General features: G+C 38.8%; 1 protein-coding gene across 3 annotated transcripts in view; it reads left to right on the top strand.

Annotated features, from left to right (window-relative positions):
* VCAN (versican) overlaps nucleotides 1-27,883 on the top strand; it is a 100,252-nt gene that overhangs the window by 26,202 nt on the left and 46,167 nt on the right. For 2 of the 3 annotated variants that reach the window (XM_015849762.2, XM_032441291.1), the window contains 4 exons: nucleotides 625-799; nucleotides 912-1,039; nucleotides 12,367-12,660; nucleotides 23,615-26,785. In XM_015849762.2, the coding sequence (XP_015705248.1) occupies nucleotides 625-799; nucleotides 912-1,039; nucleotides 12,367-12,660; nucleotides 23,615-26,785 (3,768 nt within the window). The remainder of the gene's footprint in view (nucleotides 1-624; nucleotides 800-911; nucleotides 1,040-12,366; nucleotides 12,661-23,614; nucleotides 26,786-27,883) is intronic. The other variant, XM_032441292.1, reaches the window with a different exon arrangement.

Here is a 27,883-nt window from a genome sequence, read left to right as displayed (position 1 = left end):
AAATGTGTAGGATCGGACATGAGGGCCAACACCGGTGATACAGTCTGAATCAGGAGAACGAGCTCTTTGGGGTGCCCACTGGCTGCATACTTCCCTGTGGCTGGCAGACCTTGAAAACTCAAGGGTCGCCCCATTCACTATTGACACTTCTGCATGCAGTTAGTGCATCTGGCTACTTCCAAAAGGCTGGTTCTTTTTTTGCTTTTTCCTGTGAATAGGTGTGTTCAGTCTTGCCTGGTCACACAATTTGACTTGCAATTGGATGGGCTGAATAGCCAGTGTGGCAGGTAGTGCCCATAGCATATGGATGAACTTCAGTGTGCATTCTTCCTTTTTATCACAGAGTTCCATTATACTTAAATGGAAATGCTTAAATGGTTTTATTACTTTTTCAGAGTATGCTGAACATAGTTCAAACTATTAAAAAGATAGGATGTCACATAGTTACTGGTATGGGGGATAGGCAGGCGTAATTTAATTGCTGGAATATCTCAGCCTTCTAGTGCTTTAATTGTACCCATCTGTTTTTACCATTGTAACAAAATCCAGGTGAAGTTACGATATAATGATGATTGCAGAAATGATGCAAGATGTGTCATTAATCTGAGTTTGTTATCTTTTCAGGTGTAGTATTTCACTATCGTGCAGCTACCAGCAGGTACACTTTGAATTTTACACAGGCTCAGCAGACTTGTTTGGACAACGGTGCTGTCATAGCAAGCCCAGAGCAACTGAAAGCAGCATATGAAGATGGATTTGAACAGTGTGATGCTGGCTGGTTGTCTGACCAGACTGTTAGGTGAGACATTTAAAAGGCACTTTGACAGAGTTTCTCCAAATTAGTACACTTAGCCTGTAAAGACAGTGTTCTGACTTACCATGTTAATAAATATGGACATGCTGCATTTCAGATATCCAATTAGACATCCAAGAATTGGTTGCTTTGGAGATAAAATGGGAAAGAAAGGAGTGAGAACGTATGGACGCCGTTTTCCTAATGAAACTTATGATGTGTATTGCTATGTTGAACACATGCAAGGTAAGATAGATCCATATTTATTCTGCATGACAAATTTCAAAACAATATGGATTCCAATATGGAAAAGCAAAGGAATAAGTTCTGTGTACAATGCATTTTGGCTGTTTCAAATCTGAAGGGAATTGCTGAATGGAGTGAACCTATAGTTTGTGATGTACTGGACTTTTAAATAAGAGCAAATGTGAAGTCTACAAAGAGGCAGTCAGGTTTAAAGATGCTATAGTTCGTGACAGCAGAACACAAAACTGGTGTCAAAATGTCTTATTTTTTAGATGTTATAAAAGGATATTCAAAGAAATACATTAAACGTTTGAGAAACTGTATATATGTTTTATATATATATGAAGATGGATATAATACAAATGCCGCTAAATGTATTATAGTTCATAATGTATATAATTGGCGTTTTTATGTGTCCTGAACATAAAGTTAGAAGGATATTTAATTGAAATCCAATCCGTTGATTACAAACCATGGATTGTGAAGTCTATGGTACTTCATAATCTATGGTATGAATCTGTGATCAGTCTTGGTTCACCAAAAGGTTGAATAGTGAAAGGAAAAAAACATTAAGTTTTCCTGTGATTGGTCTATTTTCATATGCACAGATCCATTCACTGCAGTGGTTTGAGAAGGTGACATTTATTCTGTATTGGCAGATTTTTATTGCATACCAGTTTCACTGTTCTTTTCTAAACAAATACTTCTAGTTCATTAACATAGATTTTTTGAGCTGTTTTCTTGATTGATATGTGTTCAGTTTACTGTGGTTAGTTAAGTCAGCTGTGGTTTTGAGTAAAAACCTAAAAAGTTCTACCTTTGTATAAGCAGATATGCAAAATTAAGGTACTCACTGCTCATCTGTACTCTATACAAGACGGGAAATAAATCATGCAGAATTTTCTCCTGATAATGACTTTTAGAGACTTTAGTCACTGAAATCAAGTATGTATTTTTCTCTTACATTTAGAAGCTGTCTGGTCTCAGTCTGTGTTCACTTTTTAACAGTTGTCAAATACGAACAATGCAGGTCTTACAAAGGCTAGAACCATAGAATCATAAAATCATGAAGGCTAGAAAAGACCTACAAGATCATCCTGTCTAACTGTCCACCCATCACCAATAGTTCTTGCTAAACCATTTCACTCAACGCATCATCCAAACGTTCCTTGAACACCTCCAGGGTTGGTGACTCCACCACCTTACTGGGCAGCCCATTCCAGCCCCTGCCCACTCTTTTGGAGAACTGTTTTCTAACATCCAACCTGAATCTTCCATGGTGCAACTTGAGGCCGTTCCCTCTAGTCCTGTCACTTGTTAGTCGAGAGAAGAGGCCAAGCCCTACCTCACAACAGCCTCCCTTAAGATAGTTATAATGTGTACAAGCTCGGGAACTGAAAATTAAGCAATGGAATTTCATTAATGCTCAGTATTGTCTTAGTTTTACTAATGTTTCATCTGTGTCTGTCAGTGGACAATTCTGCTTGATCATGAAGAATCCATAACATTCCTCCATTCCTTCATAAACCCTGATGGAATTCACTTCTGAATCAGCTCTTGAATCTAGACTTACACAGTCAAAGTAGATTGTTCCTAGCTTTCAGAAGCAGTTTTGACAAATCTGTATTCTGGAATGAAAAACTGAAGCATCCTTCAAAAATGAATCTCTTAAGTACTGAGAAATGTAACACTATGGAGAAACTCATACTGGATGCCATTCCATCAGATCCACATCTTTATATGCTGGAGGCCCCAGAATTAAATATAGGTGGCATCTCATGAGAGTGCATTAGAGGGAAACAATTTCCTCAACCTGCTGGTCGGGCATCTTTTGAAGCAGACCATGCCTGGCTTTCTGGGCTGCAAACACGTTGCTAGCTCATGTCAAGTTTTTCACTATGACCCCAAAGTCCTTCTCTGCATGGCTGCTCTTGATCCTCTTACTAGCTGGCCCATGTTCATATTTGGAATTGCCCCAGCTCAGGTGCAGCACTTTGCACATGGCCTTGTAGAACTATATGAGGTTTGCACAGGTATTTCTCAGCCTGTCCAGGTCCCTTTGGATAGCATCCCATCATCGTGTTCCATTGAGATTACACCATGCTGCTTGGTGTCATCAGCAGATTTACTGAAGGTGCACTTGAACCCACTGCCTATGTAAAAAAAAAAAAAAAGATGTTAAACAAGGCAGATCTCTGAAGAAGAGCATTTTTCTCTGATCTCCATGTGGACAGTGAGCTATTGACTGCAATCCTTTCCATGTTGCCGGTTCCACTGAGTGGTTGATCTGTCAAATCCACGTCTCTCTAATTTAGAGACAAGGATGTCATGTGGGGACAGTATCACATGCTTTCCACTAGTTCATTTAGTTGACCCCAGTTGCTCTTCTCTTATTCAGCAGTGCTGTAAGCCCACTGTTGAAGGTCACAGAATCTGTCAAGCAGTTACCCTTTAGTGAAGCCACACTGCATGTGATCAGTTACCTCTGTTTCCCATTTGCCTTAGCATAGTTACCGGAAAGATCTGCTCTGTGATCTCAACAGACACAAAGATTGGGGTTATGTTTCTCCTTTTCCAGTCAGTGAAAACTTCACTGGGCTACCACTGGTTCTGAAATATGATATGAATAAAGGTTTAGCAACTTCATCTGCCAATTTCCTCAGGACCCTTGGATGTGTCTCATCAAATCCTGTGTACTTGGGCATCCTTGAGATCCTTAGGTGGTTTCAAACCTTATCTTCTCTTCTCCTACAGTGGGAGATCCTTCATTCTCCCAGTACCATTCTTGGCTTTCTGTGGCTTGGGTGGTAGGACTAGAGCATTTGTCAGTGAAGACTGAGGCTAAAAAGCTGTTAAATACCTCACCATTCTCTATAGTCTGGGTAACAAGGTCTCTGATTTTCTTCTGGGAGGGCCTCACATTTTCCCTATTCTTTCTTTTATTACTGACATACTAATAGCAGTCTTCCTTGTTTCCCTTGACCTCCTTGGCCAGATTCAATTCAGATTTAATTCTGTCAGGACTTAGCTTTCCTACCCTGATCGCTGATCTTGGACTTTGTCACTATATACCTCCGAGGATATCTGTTCTTGCTTTCATTCACTGTAGGCTTCCTTTTTGTGTTTGAGTTTGTTCAGGATCTCCTTGTTCATTTCAGGCCTTCTGGTGTTCTTGTCTGACTTCCTCTTTTTCGGAATGTATCACTTATGAGCTTGGAAAAAACAATTACTGAGTACTAGGCAGCGTTATTGCGCCTCTCTTCCCTCCACATACTCTACCAAACAGATCCCTAAAGAGGACAGTGTCTACTCTCCTTGAATGCAAAGCAGCACACTTATTTTGTGTCCTCAATATTGTCCTAAAGATCTTGAACTCTACATCTCAGGATCACTACAACCAGGGCTATCTTCGTTCACATTTTCCATTAGCCCCTCCTTGTAGGTCTACCCTGCCACCTCTCCTCATTGTCTCCTCTGTCTCTTGGAGGAGGAAGTTATCATCAGCTAATGATCAGTTAACATCTCGGAAATTTTCTGGTTTGCTTACACCCTTCTGTCTTGTCCTACCAACAGATATTGGGGTGTTTGAATTCTCCCATGAAGACCACGTGGTCACAGAATGGTCCCAATTGCTGTAGTTTGTGGGCTATGGTCATACATAATGGTATTGCTACACAAAATACTTAACTGTGGTAATAATCTGAATCTGAGAAGGGGCGAATTCTTACTAGGTCAGTCACAGTTTCACTACTGACTTCAAGAATGTACTAGCAGATCAATACTGATCACATAATAAAATTTATCCTTAAGCTCTCTATTTATGTAACTGGAAAGTCCTTTATGTGAAGAGGCAGCTGTGGTGCAGAAGATAATTGCCAGGGAATTTGTTGCTTTTGTCTATCAATTTTAATGCCAGATTATTCGATTATTGCAACAGCCAAACAATTTTTTTATTTTTTATTTATTTATTTTTTTGTCTATTTCCTCAGTTTTCAATGAACTTGAGTCAGAAAATAGTATCTGCAAGTCAGGAATGTTATATGATATAGATAAGTTATACTGACATGCTGAGGAATTAATTTATTCTCTTTGTTGAAGAGGAACAGATGTGGTGCCATGTTATGGTATAATGCAGGATAACTTTTTTGCACCAACTTCAGGCAAACCTGTGCCTCCGAGTCAGACTTCCTTTTTAAGAAGTTCCTTTTTGCCTTTTGTTTATGTTTTTTCTTACTATTATTTTTATTTATTTTTTTTAAGATCAAATGATAATTTTAGATGCAGAACTTGTTTCAAATTACATCAGTGGGATTACATTTTACAACCACTCATCTGCAGAAGACAGACTAAATTTAAATAAACTGCTGACTGCCAACAGAAGTTATTGGAAAGTGAACACTGCAGGAAAACAGCTTCTTCATTTTGTCTCCTATATTATAGCATGCTCCTCCACTGGTGGAAAATTTAGCAGTTCAAGATTTAAGTTTCAGTCAAATTTCTTATTTCCATATTTACCCCACCTAATGTTAATTCTGAAAGGTGCAACCCATCCCTTGTATTGAGTGCTGTCAGCACTTCATTAAAAACAGCTGATATTTTGCATATTATAGAACTGTGCTTAAACATGATTATTTCCATCCAAATTTGAAAGTTCTTATCTACATAGTCTGTTCTGTTTTAGTGCCAACTCTTACACTTGGGCTAAATAAGTCCTTATTCAGAGAGCTCATGTTGGGTGGATGACTATTCATGGAATAAGATGGTTGTTTGATTAATGATATCAAAATCTGGACCATAATGAGATGTCAGTGTGGAAGTTATTGAATAGTTAATGGTCCGTTGGCCAGAACTAGAGATATTGTTCGCCTAGAAGGCCATAAATGGTGGTAGGAATACTTACTTAAAATACATTGTAGTATAAATTTTTATTGAATTTGCAGTACTAATTTGGGTTGTTACATAGAGGATTTGTAGAAGCAACACCATGTCAGTTTTCTTCCTTTCTGGCCATATAAGTTAGCCAAAAACTTGGATTTCTCCTAGAAGCACAAAATAATTAGCTTAAATTAAAACCAGTTGTCTGAACTAAATCTTGCCATTTCCTTGCTCTAAGGAAACCCATAGAAATTGAAGACTGCGCAATTATGCATAAAATACTTTGAGTTTTGCTAAAAACAAACAACAACACAGGATAATACTTCTGGGAAGGATTTTCATTTGCTGAGCTAACAGTGATAAAAATAAGAATGTGGAGATAAAAACTGGAGTTAAAATCTTGTTAAATATGTACCAGGCTTGTACTGTGTGCTCATATACTTATAATCCTTCATATTTTGTTGCATATTCCAATATGCTAAGTGTTTAAAACATTTAGAATATCTACCTTTAAGTATTAAAGAGGATTCCTAAGTAAAGTTTTAATGTAAAGAGTTTCAGTGCCAAAGATCTAGACATTACTGAGGTTCTCCAAACACATCTCCAACTCAGAAGTGCCCAGACCAATGTCTGATGTAGGAGACTCCCTTGTAAGGAGATGGTTGGTGAGGAATGAGGGTTTCCATTCTGTCTTCAGATAAGGTTGAATGTGATTGATTTGACACTGATGTGCTGTCAGAAATAGAGACAAAGTGAAATCTGGTTGCCAAAGCCTAATGATGAAGCAAGGGGCTGTGAAAGTGTGCTGCAGAGCCAAAGCACAAACTACTCCATGCAGCATCATCTTCTGGGCAAAGCCAGTTAGAAGCCATATATGTCTAATAAACATATATAATATGCAGATGGGAAGTCATGCTAAGAAAGTTATTTTTGGGTGGCTGTGGGGAAGATTAAAAAGTCTACTTTTCATGCACCATTTTCAGCCCCCCAGAGAGTGTTGGGAAGAAAAAGAAAACAAAACCAGATGGCCGTTAAATACTTTCAAATTAATCTCATGCATTTTTTTTGCTGTTGTCATGGAAATCTATGTGAGAACAATAACTATTTAAAAGGTCGTGATCTAAAGTACAGCTTCAGGTGTGAAGCCTCTTGTGTTTGGAGCAGCTGAAATTCTCTAGGGTCTGTTCTGACTTTGGAGTGACAATTGGATTTTAAAAAGGAAGCAAGGACAAATATTTTTTTCTTCTGAGTTCAAGGCCTGTGATGCGGCCACAGTTTTTGTGTTGGTATTCACTGGAGGTATCTCCAGCCTTGAACCATGTGATTTGATGAGAGTTCTCAAGATCTCACGTAGTGGAAATTAAGGCAGAAGGTAATTCCACTCTGCTTTCTATGAATGATGTGATATTTGAGCTGCAACATGAGAAATCTTGTCTTTGGGGAGTATTTCTGAATACTTTCTATCAAAGTAAAGCACAAAAAGAAAAAAAAAAAATCATATGCAGTTCAGATTTCATTTTTTGCCACTGCATGAGGCAGTGACAAAACTCTGTAGGGATATAGCAGTTGCCAAGGTACTCTGCATGCTTGAGGGCAAGCTGCTGGGAAAAGTATACCCTTCCAGTCCTATGAAGTGCAATAGATTCCTGTTCAGCCTGTGATTTTGCATAGAATGGATCTAAGACAATCAGGAGAATTTAATTAAATTGTTACTGATGTGTATCAAAAGGAATCAACTAACTTGTTCTAACGTGTAAGGGAAAAAGACTTCAGCTTGTCTAAAGTTCTACTTTAAAGTTCAACATAGCTGCTTATGTCTTTGTGATAAAATGTTCAAGGCAGCATTAAGTCTGTATGGCTTTTCTAAGTGAACTTGAGCGAAGCTGTACTTTCAGGCTGGTTTTCCAGGTTTTCCTTTCCTAGAAAGTGTTTCACCTTTGACTGGGCTGCTGCTAAAGATACTACTTTACTAGTCTGGTGTACCAGAGAAGAAGCCCTTAGCAGAGGCAGGAGGGAGGAAAAGAATTGCAGCTTAGACAACAAATCTTGTCTGTGCAGCTTGGGAAATGAAGGCTGACTTAAGAGCTGGACTATTAAACAAACTAACTGTACATAGTGGTTAACTTCTCAGGTCAGTCTTGGCCCAGATGTGTATGTGCTTTTTTTCCAGAGTAAGCAAAACAAGGGTAATGGTCTCTGTTGTCCTCATGTGTGTGTATATAGGTAGGGTAGATGTGGGCAGTAACTCTCTGTTCATGGCTCACAAGCAGTCTGATAGCCCCATCAGTCTGCATTTTGCAAGGATCTTTTGGCCAAAGAGAGGAGGCAAAAATGAAATTTATTGGGAACTATTAGTTTCTTGTGTATTTAGTATTCCCCTGTGTTGCCTTGATTCTTTCCTTTGTCTTTCTTTAAATGACAGTGCTGATAGTGGAAGTCGTAGAATCTGAGCAGCCAGCCACAAGATTGGTGAATGTTTGTGAATTCTTTTTCCTAGTCAGTGTTGCTGAATCCCAGATGGGATATTGTTAACAAAGAGTCTTGTTGCTCTGGGAGAATAAAATGGGCAAAAAGGCTAAATATATTTAAGACTGATATATGTAAAGGTCTTTTGGTCCTTCCCCAGAAATGAGTGGATAACTGGTAGGAGATTCAGTGGGTATTTACCAGTCACTATCAACACCACATTTGTGCTACCACTGCACAAATGAGTACAGCCACCACATGTGTGCTACCACATTTGTCTACAGCATATTCAGTGAGAGACACACAGGTCCTCTTGTAAGCTTCTCTGCAGTTTGGGGGAATCCTGTAAAACTGTTGTCATGACTTGCACTTGATGCCTTCTTCTGCACATGTAAGTGGCTTGTTGTGCCTGCCACACTGGTGAGGGGGTTAATGCTATACTCTGAAAGAAGAGCGCCACATAGCCAGGCTCAAAGAGCTACTCTAGGAAATAGCAATATACCAGTCCCTTAGTTGTGGTTTCATCTATGGGAAGATAAATTATTGGTGAGGTCTGTGCTGGAGGACTAAATCTAGCTTTATTACTTTTGCCCTAGTCAATACATGTTGCATTTTGACTCCTGGCTATGCCTGCCCTTATTTCTGGGCTTGCTTTTAAGATGTGTGATTCATGAAATTCACACCTACAGACATGCCTGGCTCAGTGAGATGTCTGTGATGAGAGAGGATAAGTGAACTAGCCTTCAAAAGAATGAAGCTTGCTATAAAACTAGCTGATAAGTTTGTGGATTTTAAGTTTTTTCCTTAGGGGTTGCAGTGAATAAGCTTGTCTTCAAGAGAAAAAGCTGGTTTCCTCATTGTGTTTGATCTGTTTGAAGGGGGGAACAAGCAATAAGGAGGAAAAAAGACAGCTAATATGGAGAACAGAGTGACTTCAAACCAAGTTCTCTTTCTGATGGAAAGCATGGGTTTACATTGAATTAGGATGAACACTCTTCTCATGTACTATGAGCTGAATTTCCACACTGCTGTGGGGATAGAAGTGCAGGGAAAAGAAGTGGGGGATTATTAAGTAGTCCTTGCAGCAAGTGCATGCAAAGTTTTGCTATTTTGGTAAGCATCACTTCCTGACCAACTACTAATAATGTAAGAAGTGACAGAGATAGCAAAGTATCTCATCTAAATGTAGAGATAGGAGAGTTCTGCATGATCTGCAGTAAGGTAAGGCTGGTTTTAGGAAATGCAGGACATTTTACATCCCTGCATATTGCAAGTGATTGCACTTGGTGTACACAAACAGTGGGTCCTGATGAATTGTTTCTGTGCTCTATGAGTCACCAGATCTCTGAAGTGCAAATAATTCTGTACATGGATCATGCATGTTAATGATACATACACAGTGGGCTGCATGTGGGATGTGCAGGAAGGATTGTGCAGACTCATTTGCATCATGTGTTTCTGGGCTGATGTAAATGAAACTGATTCTGTCCAGCTGATGAAATATACTGAATACTGCTTTCTTTTCAAGTGCTTGACAAGAGGCAAACCCGTTATTTTAATTTTTTATTTATTTTCCCAATGCGGTTTTGGAATAAGACTATAAGACAGCTTTTAACAATTTTTGGACTTCTATAGCAAGGTCTTTATTAAACCTTTGCTTTTTTTAAAAAAAAAAAAAAACATTTTGGTTTTTTACACACATCAAGTGCATACTCAAACAAACATATAGAACTTAAATTAATTTTCAGACTGGACAGCCATATTGTGTAGTCATAGTTTGTAGGATGAGTGACTGCTGTTTGGAATTTGACTTCTGCACTTAGGTGGATTGTTTTTAAACAAGAATTCTGGAATCATAGCAAATCACTCTTCAGAGGAGTTGCAAGCTGCTGAGTTTTAGCATGTATTTAGTTTTTTTCTTTTTCATTAATGTTTTTGAAATACGTGAATGGCAAGTGATTAAAAGGAAAATAAAAAAATTTACTGATTCTTCTCATACCCTTTTACATTTTAAGTGATTTTTTCTTCAGATTTTCAGATATTTAAATGCCAAATAGGTGGGAGAGAAGAAGCCTGACTTTTACTTTGCTTGCTGAACTGTTCTAGTTAGACTGCATTTTTTCTTAAATATGTGGGTTTTTTTAATCATTGGATTTTTTTTTCTGGTAAGATTGTGTCTGTATGAATACAGCCAGCTTCAAGATATGAACCAAATGAATTGGTGTTCAGTCAGTAGAATTGATTCAGTACAGGCATGCTTCTCTCCTGTTGAGATTGCTGTATTATCAATATTTCATGTACAGACAGATCCAGGCAAATGTCTACGTAAAAATCTTCCTGAGCCTTTTGGGTAAGTTCTTTGCAACCTACAGAGCAACCTACATAATTTCTGTGTGTATATTGGCTGCTATGTGAGCATATAGTCCTTAGAGAAGGGGGAGCTGTACTAAGGAAATGTTTAATGACACTGCCATCTGGATGGCACTGTGGGATAGCTGAACCCATCATTCTGTGTTGGCCATGATATGCAGTCTGCCCCACGGTTCAGAAGAAGTTGTCTTCTGCAGATCTGTTCAATAAAAAGGTGTGTTATCTATGTGGTCTGGAGAGCTGGATGAAGCATTCTGGTACTTCTGAGGGTGAATGATTATCCACTTTATCATGAGAGCTTCCTGGTAGACTTGTTCTGTCCTTCAATTGCTACTTTACTTCCAATTTAGAAACTCCCTATGACACGTATAAAGAAACTTACACTGTGGAATTGATATTACAGCTGTAATAACAAACCAGAGTTTCTACCTAGGAGGAAAAAGAATATTGGCATTTTGCCTTCTTTCACACTTGCATTCCTTTCAAGCCTGAAGCAAGTGTAATATGTGAATGAAATTGCTTGGGGTGATGTAGTCTGTCTGTGTTTTGCTAGATTGTCGTAAGGCAGCAGCTGAGGTGGGATGGATTGCATGTCCAGTGTGAATAAGCAGTGCTGTCCTGCAACAGTGGTTGCTGTGTTCTGGTCTGCGTAGAAGGGGTGTGGGAGAGAATTGCTATCTTGGAACAGATATTTTGAGTTTGCACTGTTTTCTGCAGGTGGATGTGTTGTTTGTGAAGTTTGATCAATCCTTTCTGAAGCCTGAGCAAAAACTGGAAAGAAGTCAGTTTACTTCATTCCTAGGACAGAAAGATCAGAGCCTTGATTTTGCTTATAGTGTTTGGGTGAACAAGGCAACAAATCAGCTACATAATGACTCTTTAACTTGGAAACAAAATATTAGACATACTGTTTGTTTTCAGTCTCTAACTGAGAGGTTATTAAGTGCAAATTACTATTTAATGGAAACAAAACTATAGTAGGGGTAGTCTAGATTAGTTCAACTTTTTCACAAAAAGGGCTTTGTGCACATAACGTGTCTATTGCATTCCCTCATCTGAGTTTCCCCACAAGGTTGATGTAAATATGATATTCAAAGCTGCTGCGAAGCTGGCAGGGAGGAGCATTTGCTCTTTGTCTGTGTCCCAAAAGAGACTTTAGTGATGACTAAAAAGGTCAGGTAAAAGGCTTGCAGATGTAAAGGATTTGTTATATTGAGAAAGTAAATTCTGTTGGGCTGGATTTAATTAGCGAAGTTGAGTTGGAAAGTCTGATCCAGCAGAGGTCACAGAGGAGCTTCAGGGCTCTTGTTACCACTGCCTAGAGACACAGTTTCCAACCATCATGTAGGTCATTGTGTATAGTTTGAGTATAAACTGGTGGGCCTTCTGCTAGGCACTTTTTTGTACAAAAATGTGACATTCTGGTTTTCTGTCTTTTTTTCTTTTCTTTGTTGTTGTTGTTCATTTGTTTGCTTTGAGCATAATGGTAAGCAAAAGCTATCTAAGCAAAATTTGAAAGTAAACTCGCAAGGATATGGACAGGATGAGAGAAGCTAAGTTGGCTGGAACATGGAATATGATTCTCAACCTTTATTGTCTTTGTTTTCTCCCTGTAGATGAAGTTGTTCATGTTTCTGTTCCTGAGAAGCTCACCTTTGAGGAAGCAAAAGAGCTATGTCGGCAAAGAGATGGTGTTCTTGCTTCTGTTGGAAACATGTATGTTGCCTGGAGGAATGGCTTTGACCAATGTGACTACGGCTGGCTGGCGGATGGAAGTGTTCGTTACCCCGCCTCTGTGGCTAGGCCTCAGTGTGGTGGAGGTTTGCTTGGGGTGAGAACCCTGTATCGCTATGAGAACCAAACAGGCTTTCCTTACCCAGATAGCAAGTTTGATGCCTACTGCTATGAACGTAAGCTTTTTTAGTTATAATTTTCAGTACACTCACTGTTCTAAGTCTGAAAATTGTTCACTATGTTTTGTTTCAGTTCTTGAAGTGCACAAGTCCTTAAAAATGTTTTATCATTATGGCTTTTTTTTTAAAAAAAAGAGAGAGAGAGAAAAGCCAAACTAAGACAAACGTCTTTAAGTAACATCTTGTTGATGCAAAATTTTAAGGTAAGATTTCAGCCTGCTGAGTACTGCTGTGGTTATGCAGTGATACATGGTATACATAGTCACCCTGGGACCTGTGACTCTGGAATACTGTGTAGTTCAGTGCCTGATTGCACCCTGATATCTTCTATGTAATGTCAATGAACATGAGAACAGAAAAAAATGTCTTCTTTGACCAAGGGAATGCCTGTCATCTAACCTGACACTATTCTGAATGGTGGCAATAAGAGAAGCTGTTTACAGATTGCATACAGCCCTACCCATGGAAATGCCAGTAATCCGGAGGCTGTCATTGCCTGTCATTTCCTCCCGTCATACTTTTTATGCTTCTAAAGCAGTTGTAAGTTCTGCTCTCACCCACCTAACTTTTCATGTACTTTTCAGCTGGCACTGTAGATGGTCTAAATTGCCTTTCTTACTGCTGCTTTTGATTACTCTTATATTTTCTGAAGCACATGAAGCCACATCTGTCTTTAGACTGCATCAATCTAAATCAGATCTTCTCCATGCCCATCAACTTTCCTTGGTCTTTGAGGTTAAACGTTTCTCTGTAACCTCTTCCATCTTCTGGTCAAGCAGCCTGGCTCTGCTGTTATTATGGTGCAGTCTATCCCTGCACAGATTCCATTTGTCTCAGAGGTTCCCCAGCTTCTACCATAAGCTTCTCTTCCTTATAGCATCATCTCACCTGTGCACTGCAGTTCTAGATCCCTGCCTGTCTCTCTGACCTTCCTAGAACTGACAGGGCTTCATATGCGCAGCCTCCTCCAGAGCACTTCTCTGACATTTTTCTCCATCCTTATTGATAATTACTTACACCTCCACCTCTGTTTCACCTCCAGATAACTCGTCTATACATCCCATGGTGTTAAACGTGAGCTGCTATGTAGACCTTTCAAATACTGCAGACCAGCTAACTGTCTATTAGCAGAGGATTCTATCACTTTGTTTCTGTCCTTTATGATCCCTTCTATCACAGGACTGTTCCTGGTGCAAGAGGACACTGATACTATTATAAGGTTGGTCATGTGTAACAGGTTGGAGTTTGTGTCTTCCCAGCTGAACATCCTGAGTCTTGCATCCTCCTCACCAGCACAGGGAGGTCAGACCGCTCAATAATTTTCCTTCAGGCCTCTCTGGTGAAGTTCCTATGGTTGCAGACAGAGTAAAGACTGCACGTGTTGTGTTGGCCTTTAACTAAAAAAGTACAGTTTGGAGGGGCTCACTTCTATGGCTGTAAGTCAATATTGCTTGAAATCTGCAACCGCTGCTGTCCCCTGCTTAGTCAATGATGAGCTAATTGAAGATGTGACTCTCTCTAGCCAAGGCACTGAAGGCTCCTTTATGAACAAACCTTGCTGCTTGAGAACAAATCCCAAGATCTAATGTAATGTTATGGTCTGATTGTTCTAACACACTCAAACATACATTTTTAAATTTTTATTATTGTTATTTATTGCTTGTGAGTTAGACGCTGCAAAACTTTGCATGTGAAAGTAGTCCTGGAGGACTTCAGAGGAACAGTATACCAGGAATAAGGACTAGTTACATTAAGAACTGTGTTTTAATTCTGTCATACCCCTCCTGCCTCTTCATATGTATTGTTTGTAAGCTGCAGGTAAGATTGACTAGTAGACATGAAACTCATTAATCCCTCTAAAAGGCCGACACAAGTACTGAGTGGTTTGCCTATAGCCTATGATCATGGATCTTTTTATGAGAAAACAGAGACTACCAAACCAGCATAGTTTATTAGATAGTAAGCTTGCACTCTAGATTCCTGCACTGATAAACAACTAAGCGTTCTTCCCTAAAACCTTGATTATTTGCAGTTAACTCTAATAGATTGCCCATAGCTCTTGCTGTGCTCATTAGGCGTCTGATATTTCAAAACATTTCGGTGGATGAAAAAGAATAAAAGTGGGAAGTGGCTATGCACATCTGCTACAAGAAAAAACATTGAGTGCTTCTGCAAACAAGGAAGGAACAAGTTGCCTGTCCAGGTAGCACCAGTGCCAAAGTCTGCAGCACAGATGTTCTTGCAGTGACCTGAGGTTTTTAAGGCGTCTCCATACCGTTTTCTCTGCCAGCAAAGTTCACATTGATTCAGCCTTGAGTGCTGTGCCCACATGATGATATAGTTTGAAGGGCAGTGGCAATGACTGAAGACCTTCATCTCACACTTCTCATGCTGAGCAACACTTTCCTCCCTGAGTAAGGCCACAACAGCAAATACCACCCAGCACCAGAAGGAATGAGTCTAACTCTCAAATTTACATGTGCTCTGAAGCAATAGGTCGGTGGCAAAGCAGGTAGCTGTTTTAATCATTATGAAGACAAGTCTTCAGTTTAAGAAAAGGGATACCTCTTTCTTCAGCTTTCCTTAATGTCTTTAATCCTAACTTGCTATTGAAAGTATGATGTATGAAAGTAAGATGGATATCAAAATATAAGTTTAGATTGCAGTAGAGTTAGAAGAAGCATCAAATGATGCTTTGAAAATCTAACTTTCAGACTCACAGTGATCAAAATGCACATTAAAAGAAAACATAACTGAAGCTGTAAATTAAAACCAGTAGGTACTAATTGCAATAAAACTGCAGACCTGGACAACATTTAATTGTAAAGTTCAGCTTTTTAACTTCAGCTTTCTGGTTACAGAATTACATTGTACAAAGTGTCTTTACTTCTGGAAAACAGAATGACCCAGACTAATAATATATGATTTAAAATCTAAAAATCTTGTTAAAAAATAATGACGCTCTTCACTTTGATCACCCATATTCTTATTCTAGCGAAACCACATGGCTCTGAGTTTCTGAAATACTATCCGTGTGTTTCATCTCATCCCTTGACTTTTGCTAGACGTCTTTTCTACTTTATTTTTATTTTTTCCTAAGAGGTTCCTAATGATGTACCTGATGAAGCTTGGAAAAGTTTCATGACACTTGACTAAGTACTTGAAGCTCCTTGGAGGCCATTATCAGGGGAAGTTTTTCAGGTGTTAAACTATAGGGCTTCTAGTCACAGTTCAAAAGCAAAACAAACAAAAACCCACGAAAAAACAAAACAACAAAAAAAAAAACCCAACAACAACTCCACATAAGAATTAATGGTAGAACAGTTGTAGAGCACTGATGTTTGGTTGCAGCAAAAAAACCCTTCATTTTTAATGGATATGTGTTTAATATTTAATTGTTGCATAAAGTGATAGGGTATTTATTTAACCCCATTCACACTCCAGCCTCTTGTTCTTCGCGCTTAATTCAGTGAAGTGTGTGGGAACCTTGCCATAGACTTCAGCAGATTTTTGATTAGGCATTTTATACTGTGCTATCTGTAGAATAAATTGTGCTCCAGAAATGCACTAAACAATATCTATGCAATTTTTGATATGGATATCTAAAGCAAAACTGAAATAGATAAACACGGAGGACAGTGAAGCTTTGAAAAATGTGTTTTGCTGAGAAATGCTGGTTCATTAAAGCTGAATACTTTCATATACCTGTATGGTTTTTGTGAGCTCCTCAGTAAAACCGTTTTTGCTTGACTCAAAACTCCTGTTTGAAATTTTGGAATATTTTATTCTGGATTGCCATTTTGTTTAGAATTTGCTTTTTCATTTTGACTTTTTATCTCATGCACCTTCACTGATTCTCTTTCATTACACCATTTTGTTTGGCTTTATGATTTAATTTTAGCCAGGAATTGGAAAATTCCATGTCAGAGGGAGAATTGCCTTATGTGGTCATCCATGAACAGGGTCTGTGTTGTTTTATCTCAGTAGAGCTGCATCAGGAGTGATTTCAGGTTATCTACTTCTTGTGAATGGGTCCTGCTTATTTGCTGCTTCATCTGAAGTTCAAAATCAGTGCATTTTTACAAAGAAATACCACAAACAACAGTCTTCTTAGTATGCAATAGTACACAAATTTGCAAGACCCAAAGGGAAAATACTTATCTTTATGCATACTTCACCCCTATCAGCCCCAAAGACTCTCCAACCTGAACCCTCTACTTCTTGTTATTTCATTTGGTGTGTTTCACTAGGATGTGGGTTTTGGTAACTTGATAGCAGTGCTTTCTACGGAAACAGGGAAAAAGAAAAGGTTAGAAAGAAAAAAATGTCCTCCATCATTAGCAGTCATGATAGCAAACTGCTGCCCAGGGGTATCAGCTGTGCTTAACTTGTCTGACAGTAGAAAGAACAACATTTTTAGGTATAACTCAAAAGCTGGCAGAAACGTTGTTTATCTGTTAGCTGTGTGTGTCTTGGTTTTGAAAACTTCTAATAACTGAGCAGTGCTTTCCTTCTCCACAGCAACCATTGATGGCTGCATGTCCCCCCAATTTTCTGGATGACAGAATTATTTCTAACTTCATGTCAGAGGCATTAACTAAGCACTAAGGGAGATCTGTGAGTTTTTTGTCAGCTTGAAAATGGCTGCAGAGATCAGCCATAGTGATACTCAGCACACAAGAATGTTAACATGGATGTGTTTTTTTTTCTTTTTTAATAAAAGTTTATCTTCAGAGAAACAGTAAAATACATATTTTGTCAGAGCCAGCATCCTCCACCTCTTCATAACTCAGTTTAAGTGTCAGCATGGACAAAATAACTTTGAGCAGGCAAATGTTTGTAGGTGATGGTACTGGCTGGTGTATACAACACTGTGCTCATGCTCTCTTTCCCTTTGTGAAGCTGAGACCTTACTGCAATACAACAGTTCTCTGGCTTTCTTATTTTGCTCAGATGGTGGATTTCTATGTCTCTCCCAAGTACACTGTTTAGCCAAGGCCTACAAAGCAGCAGAGCTGTCCAGAAATAACTTGGGCTGGGTGCTGGAGGACTAATTCCCCAAGCTCCCTGCCGGGCCTATGGGTGAATGTCATGAAGGCTGTGCAGAAAGGCTGTGCACAAGGACAACTTCCAGTGGTTCTTATCTCAGCCTGTCACACTTACAGAGTGAAGGGATTTTGCAAAAGCATTCAGAGCACACCAAAAACAGGCAAGGAGTTCTCTGTGCTACACACCTTCTTAATACCTGTAGAAGGAGGAGGAGGTGGTGTCTGGGTGTGACTTAACCTTTTAAAAATATCATGTGAGCTATAAAGACAAGATTTGATTTATCCTGGACCAAGCCCTGTAATCCAGCTGCAGCCCTTTGGTGCCTCTGGAGGTACAGCTTCAGGTGCATGCACTTCTTTTGCCAGAGAATGCAAACATGCATTTCTCTGAGAGGTGCACAGGTGGGCTGCTGAAGCATACCCCTGAGCACAAACACTGAGTAGGGAAGGAAAGAGGATGCAATGGGAGGCATTTTCCTTTCATCCTCTTAGATGAAAAAGGTAGAAAGTCTGACCCTTTGGGTCCTTAAGTACAGGGGGAATAAATCCTTTTTGCTCTTTATTGCCTGTGTTCATTGCTTTCAGAGCTGCATACCACCCACAGGACATACAGGTAATTTGTCTCCTTTCACAGTGGGTGGTGAGACCAAAGCAGTGAGATTTTTTGTACCAGTTCCTGACTGAAGTGACAGTCTTGGCTTTCTTTATTCTTCCCTCATTTATTTTTGCAGCCAGAAAACAAAGGTTGTTTCTTCTGTTTAGCTCTGGGATGTAGACTCCATTAGGAAGAGCTGAGTAAAGAGGCTCAACTAAATTATGTTTCCTTTGGCAGTTTAATTATAAATAACATGGAAAGAGAAGTACTTTTTGCTATTGATCTTTTTGTGGGTAGGCACATTATAATTTGTTCTCAAAACCACAGTTACATCTGGGGAGACTGGGGATAACATCCTTCCCCCCTTAGCTGCCTGACTTCAGATGTTACAAAACAGCAAATGATTTCACTTAGCAGTATTTGTGTTTGCAGTGTTCTTGCTGCTTTGTTAACTGGAAGGAAGCAGCCTTAGCTGCTGATGTCAGGAGGATGTATAACCTTTCTTTCTCCAGTTTTTCCTTTCAAATAAGGCAGACTGCCAACTAGTTATTGATTTGAATTATTACCTTTAAGAATCCCATCTAGTTTCTCTGATTTGGCATGTATTTTTTAAGTGAGAAATGACGCCACATTCAGATTTTTCATTATTTTTCTCATTAAATTTGGCTGGTGTTCTGATGCCAAAACAGTGTAGGCAAGTGGGATTATACTTCTGGAGTTATAGGGAAGCTGTATAACTGTAACATCAGGTGCTGAGGCCTCCATATGGTAGCACACATCCCACAGATAGTGATGGAGAGTGAATACCTAGTCAGTGTACTACTGACAAATTTTTGGCTCTGTCTGTTACCCAAAGTTCCAGCTTTTATTTTTTACAGTTCTGGTCTTATTCTTAGACTTGTCCAAGCTGTGAGGTTCTGCCTGTAGTTTAAACTCCAGCTGGAACAACTTCCTGTGTGCTGGGGCAGGTGGCAGGGAAGGAACAAACAGAGCAAACTTAGTGAAGCAGCAGATAGAAATGGACATCTCATAATATGTAGAAATGAAACACAGTGAACTGCTGGTGTGGGTGTCATACATCGATGTCACCCATCGATGGAAGATGCCAGACCATTAATTTGCATCTTTTCAAGGTCAGTGTTATTCTGAAAAAAATTTCGCTTCTGTGATGCATAGAAAGAATTCAGCATTTCCAGGTTTTATTGCGACTTAAAACTTTTTATGTATTTGTCTATTTTTTAGTTGTCCTGGGTGCTGTCAATGACTTGAAGAAATCTCTTTTTCCTTCCGTAGGGTCTGTGTTCGTCCAGGTTCTTACATACATAACTAAATGTAAATAGAAAAGCAATATTTCCAAGTGCAAAGAAACTTCTCCAGTGGCTCATTTTAGACACATGGTTAAAGTTTTGTGGAACTGATTGTGCTGAAAATGTGTATATAAAAGTCATAATGTAGGTAATGTATGTAATCTTTTAAAAATGCATTTTCTCCTCCAAGAGGTACACCTAGGTATCCTGAAAATATTATTAAATAGAACAGAACATATTAAAATCCTATTTTGGTAATTCCAAAGTTAAACCATGTAAAAGGTAGTGCAGTGTGATTTCCTTGAAAAAAAAATAAGTTTTAATATTACTCCATTATTTCAAATCCTTCTTTAAACAATAGTGGGAAAGAAGGGGAAGAAAATGCTGTAGAGTGAAAGCATAAAATAAGTAAACAGAGAATGAAAATGTGCAGTATCTCTATAAAACCATATACTCTATCCAAAATCAACTTAATTTAGAGTGTTCAATATAAAATGAATTGATTAAAAACCTGAAAGATAGTCTTTTATATGAACAGCTGTTGGTGAGATAATTTGATTTCTTGCTGCTAATATGTTCATGAATTTTATTAGGAAAATCTGCCTCATGTCTTGCATAAGAAGAAGGACAGAGGAGATAGCATATTGCATGCATGACGCAAGGAGGACAGTAATACAAAACATCTGGGTGGAGAGGACAACAGTTCAAACTGATGCTCAGTCTACTAAAAAGGCAACTTTCTCTTTGGTTTTCTATTTTCTCACAGAAAGAGAAGAAGAAAAAAAAAGGGAAAAAAAAAAAAAAAAAAAGAACACTAATAGATTTCTCCATGAAGAATCTCAAAACACAAACTCAAAAGTCTGTGCATCTGGATAATGTGCATTGAAAGCCTTATATATCACGTTTATGATGAGACAATTTTAGGAGGGCCTGAAGTTTATTTAAACCAGAACTACTCTTTGTATGTTGGCAATTGCATGTCTTGGAAAAGAGAAAGTTTGGCTGCTCATTGATTGATTATTAAAATATATATATACTTTTCTTATAGCAGTATGTGAATTCACATTTGCTGAAGCAAATGCACCTAGTATTTGGTCAAATTTACTGCCCGTGTACTGATTTTATCAGTGATAAGCAGAAAATATAATATAGGGAACAAAAAGTAACTTCATTTTGGGCACTTTGGGCACATGTTTTCACTTTTGGCACTTGCAAATACTTCTAGGAGATCAGAAAGTTACTTAAATTTCCCAGCTGCAGATGAAGGAACTTTTCACTGTCTATAGAACAAACTTTTATACCCTCATTTTTATCTAGCTTTATAAGGGAGTATTTGATACTGATATTCTTTCAAAGAGCGCTCTTAATTGGCTCTTAAAGGAATTAAGGTAATTGGGCACTCAATTGATGATATTTGCTGCAAAACAATTCAGTCTCCATTAAGGAAATGAATCCTGTGGTTGAAAGGGATAATGTGGGACTATGCTGTGCGCTTCCCACTTTGCTGTACTGAAGAGCTTTGTGACAGATTTGTGGGTTCCTTGGTGTCAGCATAGCAATTAGTTGCTGCCAGTGAGCAGAGCTATTCTAATTTACTTTTTACTTCCTGCTTATGAAGAGAAACTTCATGCTTTAGACCACCCTGTACACTCAGTGATTAAAAACACTGTAAGGCATAGTTCTTTTTACGTTGTTGGTTTTGGGAGCAACATCTCACATTCAAAAATCATAGGTACTGAAACAAATAGTAAGTATCCTCTTCAGGTCATAGTACCCTGGAACTCAAAAGCCACTGGAATGGCTTTACTTTGTGAGCTTTCAAGAATTTTGCTCCTACTTGTTCAACTGCTCAACTTTGGCGTACAAAAAATGTATATAAGTGGCTAAATCTTCTTTACAAAGCCACACAAACACAAATGATTAGCTATATGGTAGAGACTGAATCTATTCCTGTTTCTGCTGGCAAACAACATCACTTTAAACCTAGCAGTATCCTGTGTTTTTACCTTTAGTATTCCTTTTTCACTTTCACTTCTTCAAGAAAGCTGAAATATCAGTTCTTTTTCCTCATCCCTCTGCTCTGTAAATCTACCTAGATATTCTATGCTGCCAGCATCTGGCAAGCAGCTTCTGCCTCATTCAAGGCAGATCAAATAACCCTTTTGCAAAGGTGACGTTTTCAAAGTTTGGTGTGTGAAACTAAACAAATATTTGCATGACCTTCACTTGCACAGGCGGAATCCACATATTCAGTATCAAAGGCTCACCCTAGTCATAGCTGTGTGAAAGTAACTGATCTGTGCATACATACTGGGTTTGCTTGAGTATAACAGTCACAATACAAATATATCTGGCTAGAGTTGACCCTTCCTAAATATTTTCCCCTTGTTTACATTCTGTTATTTCTGCATACTCTTAACTCCTTTAATTTTTCCAGTGTTACTGAAGTCCCAGGTCATTATTCGGATCATCTTCATCTCTGTGCCAGGCAGAAAAAATCCAGTTTCAGAATGCACTTTTCCCCTAATAAGTAACTGGTATTCTTTTCTTACACTGGGTAGAGCTTCCTTGTCTCTTTTACTATCTCACAGCAGTAATAAGAACCTTCTGGTCTCAGGATTGAGTCACAGAATATTGCATCTGATTTGATATTTGTGTGTTGGAGGAATAGATTTCTTTGCTCAAATAGATGTTAAGCAGTATTTTCTTTTGAAAGACAACAAATGTCTAGTGATGTCTGTGGTAAGTTGCTAGTTCTCAATATGCAATCTATTTAATGCATTCTCCTTATGCTTGGTGTGATGCAAAACACTGTACTTTGCTCCTAGCTGGCATCCACCCAAAGTTTCTGACTCTTTGTCACTTGGAAATGAGCAGCACTGATTTATGACTTTCACATCTTTGACCTCTCTATTCCTCTTGCTCTTCTGAAGATTGTTGACCTACAAGAACTGGCAGAAGAGGAGACATATATACCTAGGACTTTTCCTAAGTAAATCTTGCTTTCTAAGCACAAATTCACCTTTTTCAAGGCTTTAAATTCCAGTACCAAACTTTGTAGTGGAATGGTGCAGTTCCTGCTCTGCTGGGGTAGCAGTCTGTGTCAGGATTGGGTAGAAAAATGGCACCATGATCATTTAAATCATTCATTGGAATGACATAAAGTTATTTGTGCCTAGTAAGCTGGCCAGCATAGCTACTCCCTTACTGCTCACATCATTTGGGAGTTTCAACACTCTGCTTTTCCATGTACAGCACTCTCATAGAAGCATTTTTGTCTGTGAAGGAGGTTCAAAGTTATATCTTTGAAGTGTTTTCCAGAAATCAACATCATCATAACACTAAGTTTATAGTCTTATGACTTACTGTTCTTACCTTTCCTCATAATCAGAATTTCTGTCAGTGTAATTTAAAGCAATGCAGCAGTTCTTTCAGCATATTAATACATAGTATTTTCTGATGGCATGTTTGTTCCTGTTGCTCACGCATGCTGTCCTGTGAGGACTCCTTTTAGTAATCAGTAATTATATGCTGAAAATAAACTGAAGTGCTGTTTCAGTCCCCTTATACATTTGAGTTGTATGCTATAGTAAGCTTTGAAGAAAACCTGCAGATTTGCAGTACCACCCATCTATGATGTTGTGAAATAAACTTCTATATTTCCTGATCAGTACTTAGCTGTCAAATGGATACTTGTATAGTATTAGGGCACTCAGGGATAATTATATAAATAACAGCTACAAAACATACTGTTCCTGTTCTCATTTCATCTGACACTGAGTTACTTGCAACTTAAATAATACAATATTTATGTCACTCAAAGCTCAGCCCTATTCTCAACAGTTGTCTAAAGCTTTTTGCCTCTATACTTGTTTCTCAGCATAACATGTGATTTCTTCTAGGAACATGTGAACTAGTTGTAAATGTTTGTAATCTTACTGAATGATTCCTTAACTTTTCTTTATTCTCTCCTTTTTTTTTTTTTTTTTTTTTTTTTAAAGGTAAAAAAGTTGTGACAGAGCCTACAACTGTTAAGCTGGTTACAACTCTGAAAACTGACAGTGTGAAACTATCATCTGCTAAAGTTACTCTTCAACCTTCTGTTTTTGAGAGTTCAGTTACTGAAGAGGCTGTCACCAGAACAGAGGTCCCTGCTTGGGAGGAAGCAACCCTAGAGACTGAAGATACAAAAATGACTACTGAAGTGGCTGAGGAGAAAAGGGAAATGGAGGTGCTTATGGAGAACATTAAATTAACCACCCTTTTACCTCAGACTGTCACAGATGGTGAAATAAGCCCTTACGATACGCTGGGAAGGACTGAATATGATGTTTCACCTAGGTTAACAGAGAGCACATCTGCAGCTTTGGAAGTGGAGCACACTTACTCTGAAGCAGAGTTGTCCGAGGAACAAGGTAGGTCTGAAAGCACTGAGGACGCTTTCTTGACCTCTGTAGTTTTTCAGGATAGCACAGCTGTAGCTAAGAGTTCCACTGGTTCATGGGAAGATATTGAAACAGGAGATACACAAAAACATGATGCTGATAATCAGACTGAACAAATAGAAGTGGGTCCTGTGATGACAGCTACAGATAGCTTGGTACCAGCTTCTCAGAGAGAGTTACCCAGGACAGGGACTTCAGTTTCACTAACAAAAGAAAATCTGTATCTTGGTTCTCACTCAACAAAGGAACCCACAAAAAATTCAATGGAAGCAAAATCTGACAAGAAACTTACAACTGTTGTAATCCCTAAGGCTTTGTTCACTGATCAGTATGATCTTACTACAGAGGGGGAGGGAAGAGAGAGCATGTACACCGTTATGCCTGATAGAGTTTCTGGCGTGGCTCTGGTTAGCATCCCAGAATCAGAAGTGCCTCCTGTATCAGAGACACTCATAGATGAGCTTGCGGTAACCACTGGACAATCTTCTACAATAGATGAGTCAACTCCATTCATTAAATTTAGTTCTTCTGCAACTGTGTTTGATAATGAGGCGTCGGCTGAGGGAAGCAGAGAGGACTTAAAAGATGTGCATCACTCCACATCATCTGGAATACCTATATCCTTTTCTGTATTCACTGCCAATGAGACAGGATCTGAGGTCACTGCTCTCACAGAAGGTACCATTGCCCCACAGAAGTCTGAAGAAGGCATCACGTCTGTTTTTCACTCATCTCAGCACACAGAAGGATCGGCTATTTTAGAAAAGCATGAAAAAACAAAGGAGCCAGAAGTCAGAACAGTAGATGATGAAGTCCTTTTTGTCACAGCTGTTGTTCCTGCTTCTGTTACGGCAGGATCTGAGGGACGTTTTGGAAGTGAGAAGTTCACACACACTCCTCCAGTTTCTGGCATGTGGCTGCAGACAGATAAGGATCAGGGATACATGACAGAAGAAACATCTCATACTAAGAGAATTGAGTTAGACACTGAAGATAGTATCTCTGGAATGGAGCCTACATCATCTCCAGGGCAAATTATAGAATACACAAAGCATCCAGGAGCTCCAGTTTCAGCAGTAATGGATGAAACCAAGACAAGCATGGAGACAACAGAAACAAAAAGTGATGAAGAGGCTGTATCAGCTGATTTGGATCAGAGTAAAGGTACTACAGATGTCTTCAATACAAGCAGCTCTTTAGGTTTGGAAAAGTTTACTGTATCTGAAATATCAGTGGATGAAAGTAGTGCAACAATGAAATTGTTCAGCTCAAGTGGTACTGTGTTACCAACTGCTGTACCCACTGTCCTGGAGGTGACTGATCATGAAACATCAGGGTATGTTTTGAAAATGACCCTTTCTACCCCAGAAGGTGAACAAGGGAAGGCTGGTGAGAAATCACCAGTAACCTCTGCTGAAGATGAAGTCTCTACGGGGATGGAGATCTCAAAATACACAGTGACAGAAGAAAGCCAGACAGGCAGTGTGACATCCACTGAGGAGTCAGTGGCAACACTTCAGGAGAGAGAAGAACCATCTGTTGGCTTAGGAGAAACAATGGAACCCTTTACATTTACAGATATAGCAGAGATAGAGACTACAGTTACACAGAGAGAAGGTGATACTTCCCTAGTTCCAGTCACTGTAGGTAGTGAGAACATCAGAGAGGTGCAAGTTTCTGATCAGACTTCTTTTGACAATATAATTCACACTGAAGCAACAAGTGCAAAAGCTAGTGAAGTGTTTCCGAAGGAGATTCCCACAGAAGATCAAGACAGGGAACTAGGTACTGCCACAGGGTCTACCTTACCTATGTCATCTGTCCAAATGCATGAACAGAAGACGACAGCAGGATTTGAATCATCTCAAACAACCGCTCAGGAAAAACACGACGAAATGGGTTCAGCCTATGATGAGATGTATCCAACAACAGAATTATCAGTGCCTGCATTAATGCTTACAGAATATGGACAAGTTTCTGGGCCTGTTGAAACAAGCACCAGGATATTGCATCTCACAGTGACTCCCAGAGCTGAGACCGCTACTGACCAAGATGAGAAGATTACAGAAGAGATGCCTGTAACGTTTGGTACACAAGCAAAAGTGTATGAAAGCAAAGGAAGCACCACAAAGGAAGAAGGCAGAGATGAAGGAAGTTGGGATTCTGTATTGCCCACCCATAATATGCTGAGTAGTCCTTCTACTGTGGGAAGCATTAGTCTTTTGACTTTGGGAGCTTCTTCAAGTCAAACTCCAGAAGGTTCAGGAATATCAGAAGAGATGGAAGAAGTCAAAACAGTTCCATTTTCATCTCTGGCTACAGATAAAACAACTGTTCTTAGTGATATAACTACATCATCTATTAGCACTGTAGACAAAATTCATTCTACATCGGCATCCAAACCTTCTGTTTCTCCAAAGTTACCACGTATTATTCCAGACGAAGATGAGGAGGTAACAAGCAGTGACATCATAGTAATTGATGAATCTGTTTCTCCGAGCAAAGCCACTGCTGAAGATGATCTGACAGGAAAGATGGTAGAACCAGAAATTGATAAGGAGTATTTCACATCATCAGCTGCTACTGCAGTTGCACGGCCTACTGCACCACCCACAGTGATCGAGGCCACAGAGGCCTTACAACCACAAGAGGTGTCTCCTACTTCACACCCTGATAGTGGAACTGACATAAGATTGTATGTTATTCAAATCACAGGCAATGATACAGGTAAGATTTTGCCTTTTAGACCTGCAATCCATCGTGATGGACAGTGTATCATAACAGGCTGGTGTGACACTTTTAGAATATACAGGAAGTGCTACTCGGATCACTGAAGCATGCAAAGCACAAGTTTTATCTAGACAACAATTTGCTAAGTTTTGGTAGGTCTATTTTTCTATCAATTCAAAATGATTGGAAAAGTATTATATATATGCTTTCAGGTGAGGTTAATTTCTATGTGAGATTAATATTGAACTGTTATACTTCATGCTAAGATTAATGGTGGTTGAATTCCAGTTTTCTTATTTAATGTTGTCACGTCACTGATTTAACTTCAGCTATCTGTGAAACAAGCATTTTAATTTCACAGCTTCCATTCCATGCATTACTAGCCCTAAACAAAGCACTAGATTATTTTAACATTCCATTAGTCTGTAGCAATTAACAATGCCATGTACATGTAGTCAGCTAAAAAAGGCTATTGCATCCTGCTGTGTCCTAAGATGGATCTCCTGTGATTTTAGAGAAGGGTTTTTAGAAGTTTTCTTAGATTTTTTCTTCCAGTTTTACAGAATCTGAGACGTAAATTGATGCAATTTGTGCAATTTCATTCTGTTTTTTAGCTGATGACATTGTACATGTGTATGCAGCTTCAATTCCATGGGTATCCAGAACAGAAATTTCTGAAATAGCACTGAACTCTTTAGTTTTGTTAAAAATATGTCTCCATAATTCAAAAGTTGAAAGCTATTTTATGTAGAATGAACATATTTAAGGAGCCTTGCTAAAACTTTATTTTTAAAAATTAAATGTAGAATGACTGATAAGAAGGAAAACTCTCAAATATCTAGTATGTTCAGTTTGCATTCTGTTTAATTATTGTTATTTTCTTTTCAACAGAAACGGCAAAAATCAATTCTATCTCTTTTATAGCTTAACTGTATGTGATGCTTTTGAGTGATTACGCAAGAAACTGTTTCTCATTGGTTCTTTGCCATAACGTTTGTATTTTGAGCAGTGTATCCAACAGAAATAATTTGTGGAAGTCTGGAAGACTGGTTCTATCAGGTTTATGCTTGGTAGAATTATATTTAAAAATCAAGA

Source organism: Coturnix japonica, chromosome Z (genome assembly GCF_001577835.2).
Source record: "Coturnix japonica isolate 7356 chromosome Z, Coturnix japonica 2.1, whole genome shotgun sequence".
Taxonomy (NCBI): Eukaryota; Metazoa; Chordata; class Aves; order Galliformes; family Phasianidae; genus Coturnix; species Coturnix japonica.
This window is presented reverse-complemented; position numbering and strand designations above follow the sequence as displayed.